This window comes from Notolepis coatsorum (genome assembly GCF_963971535.1).
Source record: "Notolepis coatsorum genome assembly, chromosome: 2".
NCBI lineage: Eukaryota > Metazoa > Chordata > Actinopteri > Aulopiformes > Paralepididae > Notolepis > Notolepis coatsorum.
The window spans coordinates 128,196,829-128,202,926 of NC_140166.1; the positions used below are offsets into that span (position 1 = coordinate 128,196,829).

Genomic DNA, 6,098 nt, shown 5'->3' on the forward strand with positions numbered 1-6,098 from the left:
ACGCAACGTCACTGAGCTGAACAACGTGCAAGTAGTAATGAACAACAACAACAACAACAACCATCGGTCGTGAAGCCAGTGATTTGCACTCGGAGCAATCTCGAGACGGCCCCTTCTCAATCTAGCACCAATTCCACCTCACGCACCGAGAGAGAGAGGGGTGTATATGTGTGTGTGTGTGTGTGTGTTCGCCACACTAAGAGGCTATGCTAAATTACAGGTAATCTCTCAGTGTTGTGTGTGTGTTGAGCGAACACCCGGCCCTTTGCGCAAATTATATTTTGGGAAGGGGTGAACTTTGGAGTTTTTAATTAAATTCTGCACAGAAAAAAGAAGTTCTGCACGTGCGGTCGTTAGTCACTGTTGTATTCGTTCGGTACTACACAGCCGCACTGAACCTAAGGTCCAGTACTGAAACGTGTACCTTTACACCCCATTACCTTCAATCAATACATTGTTCTTTTTCTAAAATCATTCCTAAGAAAAAACACAAATTACCGTTGACATAAATTACATTTATTTAGACACATCCTCACAAAGTTTCTTGTAAAGACAAAACAATTGTCCTCTCTCTCCAATAAGGCATAGAAATTGCTTATGCAAGTAAAAGCAACGCAACAACGTCTATTGCCAGAGTTCGCACTGTATAACATCCTAGAAGCATCTGTGGCACCAGCAACATGAAACTGTGGAGAGAAAAAGAAAAAGATTACGATTTGGTTGGAACCCAGGGCTTCGCCCGGTCCTCTTTGTAGCCTCTGAGCAGCTGGTTGATGAGGGTCAGTTCATTCTGTCTCTTGACAGGGTAGAGACGTGGGAAGGGGTTGTCTTTGTACTCCAGTACAGCCATTTTAGCTCTGTCCAAGTTCTCCCTATTGGGAATCTGTGCCATCCGGGTGTAGCCTTTCGCCTGGTTCTCAAACCTGGGAGCGAGGACCTTGAACAGCTTGGGGACAAGATCCTTTTCCTGGTTACATGGAAAGATAAAGATAAAGACTTAATACAGAACAACAACAACAACAACCCCCCCATGAAAATTAAACATAGTAGGCAACACAAAACCTGGACTTTGGAAAGTTAAAATGTATGCAAGCCTGAGTTACAGACAACTCTTAACACGTACCGTGAGCCAGAAGCTTGCCATTCTCATCGCCTTCTCATCAGTGTCTCCCTTTTTGGCATAGTCAATCAGCTAGAAAAACAAATTACAACATCCAGTCAAAACACACAACGTGTTTATTGGCAGAGCATTCCGTTTCAGAAAATTGCTACTACTAAGCTATTCAACCATCATTTCATATAATATGAGACCGAGTGAGTTTAAGCTACATTAAGTTAATGTTAAGACAATAATACTAGTAGCTCGTGTCGCAGTCGGGATGTGTAATCTGTTTGGGAGTTGTGCTTATTGATAAAGCTGTGGAATGTTTTGGACTGGGTGGATAATATATTATGCACACATTTGTTAATTTGGCACATCAACTATTTTTGGCATAAGCTATCCACCAGTGCCATTGGTAAGCAATGACATTACTGTGGTTTTAGTCATAGGCATATTATTGCAGAGCACTCTAGCAGCGTATGCCCCTCCCCTTGCCCGAGGGACATGGTCCTGGACCAATCCACAACAAGAACAATGTTCCGGAATGGAATGAAACAGATTCAGAATACAGTTGATGTTATAGGGATAGTTCTGCCACAAACCAATGCAAAGTCAATGGGGTCATGCTCCGGTCTGTAGAAGCTGACTGAAGGCGGCTCGCGGAAATTGACTTCAAAAGTGCACAGAAAGTATATTTCAGCAACGTGACCCCATTGATGTTGTATTGGTTTGTGGTTTGTGGCCAACTATCCGGAGCGAATATGAGGAACAGCATGGATTGTGCTGAGAAAGAACTCCATCAATCAACGACATCATTGGAAAGTAAGAAATGGGGCTGCTAGGGTTCCAAACATCTGAACTGACATTACCGATATCCCTTTAAAAAGGGTCATAAAACAATGCTGATTTATTTTGCACATAATCTCACACACATCCAAAAACTGTAATCAGTTTTGCTTTTGCACACATTAATTTAGTTTGACAGTTATTGAGAGTCAATTAGTTTAAATATGGCCACCAGTGATCAGAATAATTGAATCTTTGTGTGTTGTGTTAATTACAGCTCCATGACATTATGTAAATGAAAAAATAACAATACCTTGTAGTGTTGTCAGTCATGATACCAAAAGTTTGACTTTGATACTGATACCAGCCTAAGTATCACGATACTGGTTCTAAAATTCGAGTCCTGGCTTCAGGCAGAACAGACAATGTGGAAAATGCCTTGGTCTGTGTTCAGCCAACACTGGTCGTTTAAATAGAGAAGGCATGCGTCAGTGGAGTGGGATGTTCTGAAGCCAGATTGGAATTAGTAGATTCGATTTTTTCCCCCACAAGGTACTTTTCGACCCGTTCGTAGAATTTTTTTTCCATGACAGCCACTTTTCACAACCTGGTCAGACCTGGCCAAAGCCGGCTGGGACTGAAGCTTGTGTACCACAATTGGATGTGTGCATTTAGAAAAGTTGCCTAGCAAACTTACAACAAGAAACATAGGGAGAAGCAATGGAGACACACAAACCCAACCATACCATGCTAGACCATGGCAAGCCCCAGCCTGAGGCTGGACATAGCTACTGTAAGGTTAATAATGGAGACAGGCATTATGTGCCTTCTTCAGACGGGTTGCGACTGACACCCCTTCACAACTCTCTGTATACAGTCAGTCCCTGTAATCTGTATCATTGTATCAGAGTTGTGTTTAATGAATGAATGAAAACTTTATTTAACAGACTGGGTACAATACAATACAGTACGGCTCAATACACACAATTGTTAAGGGGATGCAGAGAACAGAGAAAGACGTTTGTCTTGTTTACATCAGGGTCCCCCATTTTCAATTCATAGTGACATTTATGACATACATGACATTTATGGCATAGGGACATACATGACATGTTGAATGAATGAATGAATGAAAACGTTATTTAACAGATTGCAGAATGGGTACAATACAGTACGGCTCAATACACACAATTGTTAAGGGGATGCAGACCAGAGAAAGACGTTTGTCTTGTTTCCATCAGGGCCCCGTGTTGACATGGCTATTGGCTAGTGGATTGCTTTTTCTGCGTTCAACGTGGTGTCATTATTATTAGTATTACCTTCTCTGCATAGAACTGGACTTCATCCGCCCGCGCCCAGGTGGTCTCGATCCTCTCGTGGCGGACCAGCCCCGTCAGGAGGCACCGCAGCATGTTGAGGCGAGACTCGGGGTTGAGGCCCATCCTCCGGGCCACTCGACCGTGGGCGATCAACGTGTGCAATGTGAGCCGCATCTTGCCCGATCGATTAGCTAATTAAGACTGAGGCACACTGCAAACAAACGAGCTCGAGTAACTTTACCTGCGATCTGTTATCAAATCAATGTATGAATTGTTCCAACAGCGTTTTGTGTGGGTCATATTATCATCCGAAAGGTTTGACTATTTTTTTTGCGTGACATTGGTTGTTGTGCGTTACCAGTCTGCGCCCGACTTGGTCGTGTGACTTGTGAAATAAAGGTTCCGCTTGCTCGTGGTGCAGCCTTTCCAGAATGAATGAATGAAAACTTTATTTAACAGATTGCAGAATGGGTACAATACAGTACGGCTCAATACACACAATTGTTAAGGGGATGCAGACCAGAGAAAGACTTTCGTCTTGTTTACATCAGGGTCCCCCATTTTCAATTCATATAGACATTTATGACATACTGCAATTCGAAACTGGCCCCTACAAATGTCCTAACCTAGTTGTACAGTAAATGACCAAGTAAGGCTTTGTCAGTATTCCAATGTACAGTGTAAAATGTGTGTGTGTCCCCTACCCAACCCCCCCCCCCCCCCCCCCCACCTCCAATGTACAGCCCTCACCCAACCCCACCCCACCCATCCAACCTCCTCCAATGTACAGTTTCTACGCCAAATGTATATACACTCCTTTTCTGGACACTTTTGTATCACAAACAGTACTGTATTTGCAAATCTGATATGTCATAAATGTATAGATGTAGCAGTACTGTCTATCTGTATGTCATGTATGTCATATATGTTATGATGAATTGAAAATGGGGGACCCTGATGTAAACAAGACGAAAGTCTTTCTCTGGTCTGCATCCCCTTAACAATTGTATGTATTGAGCTGTACTGTACTGTTTGTACCCATTCTGCAATCTGTTAATAAACTTTTCAATCAATCAATCAATCAATCACAACATACATGACATTTATGGCATAGGGACATACAGGTATTTAGTACTGATACATTTGTGACATACGGTATTCAAATATACAGTACTGTTACCCATAGATCCTGACAGAGTAGCCTATATATGATGGGGAGGGGACTGTACATTAGGAGGGGGTGGGTGGGTGGGAGAGAAATATACATACGGTGGGGTGGAGACTGGAGACTGTACATTTAGGAGGGGGTGGGGGTTTTGGACATTTACGGTGGCCAGTTTCGAATTGCAGCCTCCTGTAGGTGCTCTTTAAGCAGTGGCGTCATTTCAGTAAAAGGCAAGGTATGGCGAGGAGGGGGGGGGGGTTGAATTTTTGTCAAATCAGTTGTGCAATAGTCACTTTTGGTGAGTTGTTTCTATACAATTCAGTTATATGACATTTAGGTATGACACAGGACTACACAAGCATTTTTAGTATAGAAATGTGTCAACAGACTAAAGCAGGTGTAGCAGCCTGAATATTCTACTAAGTATTCAGAAGTGCTAACTAACTGTTACTTTCCCTGTGTGTGAGCAAGCTACAGTAACTGCATGTGTGTATTGTGTATTGTGTACTTGTACTGTATGTAATGTTTTACGTTTGTGCATAGGACCCCCTCTAAAATGAGATGCTGCATCTCAAGGGGCTATCCTTTCAATAAAATTCTGACCAAATTCAAATTCTGACTAACAATAATATTGAAGCACTTTTTCCCTTTCTGGAGCGGTCCTAGAGTGGGATCAGTGGAGGTTGCCAGCAGGGGGCGGAGTGGCAGTGGTGGCAGGTGGAGCGGAGGAGAGAGGAAAGCAACGAGGAAGAGGGAGTTACCTGGGGGCGAAAGGACCAGGAAGCTCTCTTCGGCAGTGGACTTGACCGCGAACAGTCGCAGTCACAGCGGGCGTGTGCTCAAACGAGCCCCGTTGTTGGAGAGCCCCGTCGGAACGAGCGACGGGTGATAAGAAGAGAGCCCCGTTGGAACGAGCAACGGGTGATGAGAAGTACTTGCTAGTTGACGGGTTATCCTAGAAGTACCAGCGATAGTGTGTGAGTAAGCGATACAGAACGAAGGACTAACGTCTAGAGTTAACGGGACTAACGTCTATAGTTAACGGTTATAGTAGTAAGTGTGCAGTGTATTAGCATGCTGCTAACGGCTCCGTCTGACTCCAGTAGACTACCGGGCGCGCGGCGCTGAAGACCGGTGGTATAGCCAGCCACGTTGCGTTAGTAGTACAACCGATATAGCAGGAGGGTGCATCCAGACCCGAAGCTTAGCTGTGTTTAGGGTAGCAACAGTATTAGCTCGCGCGACAGCAGCAAGCAACAGCCAGCAGTGGACGTTCCCCAGACGGTACAGAGGACGCCTCTTCCCACCAGCAGAGGTCGCCATCACAGCACGCTCCTCCAGCTAACCACTGCCTATGCTGTTCGCCCAGCCCGCTGGCTGTGCTCGCGGGATCGCCGATGCCATCTTGTCACCTGGACGAGTGGTGATAAGAGTGGGTCCGCCATCTTGGCTAAGTACTAACGGTACCTCGTGTATCAACATCAACGTCCATTCAAGTGAACGCTAACAACCAGTGTCTATTTTGCATACGAATTATACAGAATGTAATATCATAACTGTCTATTACTTTTCTTGCAATTGAGCCAATTTTCCTTAGGTACGGTTTTGAGGTGTGTGTTCAACAGAATGCAGTATCAAAAACACATTCACAAAAAGTATGGGTTACTGAATGCTGAACTGCACTATTATAATCACTAAGCCAGACCTTACCTGTGTCCCTGTATGG

The 6,098-nt window shown here is 44.2% G+C and overlaps 1 protein-coding gene across 1 annotated transcript; it reads right to left on the reverse strand.

Moving 5' to 3' along the window:
• Positions 1-494: 494 nt before the first annotated feature.
• On the reverse strand, positions 495-3,577 carry mrpl17 (mitochondrial ribosomal protein L17). The gene is made up of 3 exons (XM_084307400.1): positions 3,208-3,577; positions 1,124-1,192; positions 495-967 (listed from the first exon to the last, which is right to left on the reverse strand). The coding sequence occupies exons 1-3, from the start codon at positions 3,379-3,381 to the stop codon at positions 710-712; spliced, it is 501 nt and encodes a 166-aa protein (XP_084163526.1). The 5' UTR covers positions 3,382-3,577; the 3' UTR covers positions 495-709.
• Positions 3,578-6,098: the final 2,521 nt, after the last annotated feature.

Coding starts and splice junctions, on each gene's coding strand:
- mrpl17 (XM_084307400.1), bottom strand. CDS start 3,381: ATGCGGCTCACATTGCACACGTTGATCGCCCACGGTCGAGTGGCCCGG. Junction 1,193..3,207: donor TCCAGTTCTATGCAGAGAAG/GTAATACTAATA, acceptor TTGTTTTTCTAG/CTGATTGACTATGCCAAAAA. Junction 968..1,123: donor TGGCAAGCTTCTGGCTCACG/GTACGTGTTAAG, acceptor CCATGTAACCAG/GAAAAGGATCTTGTCCCCAA.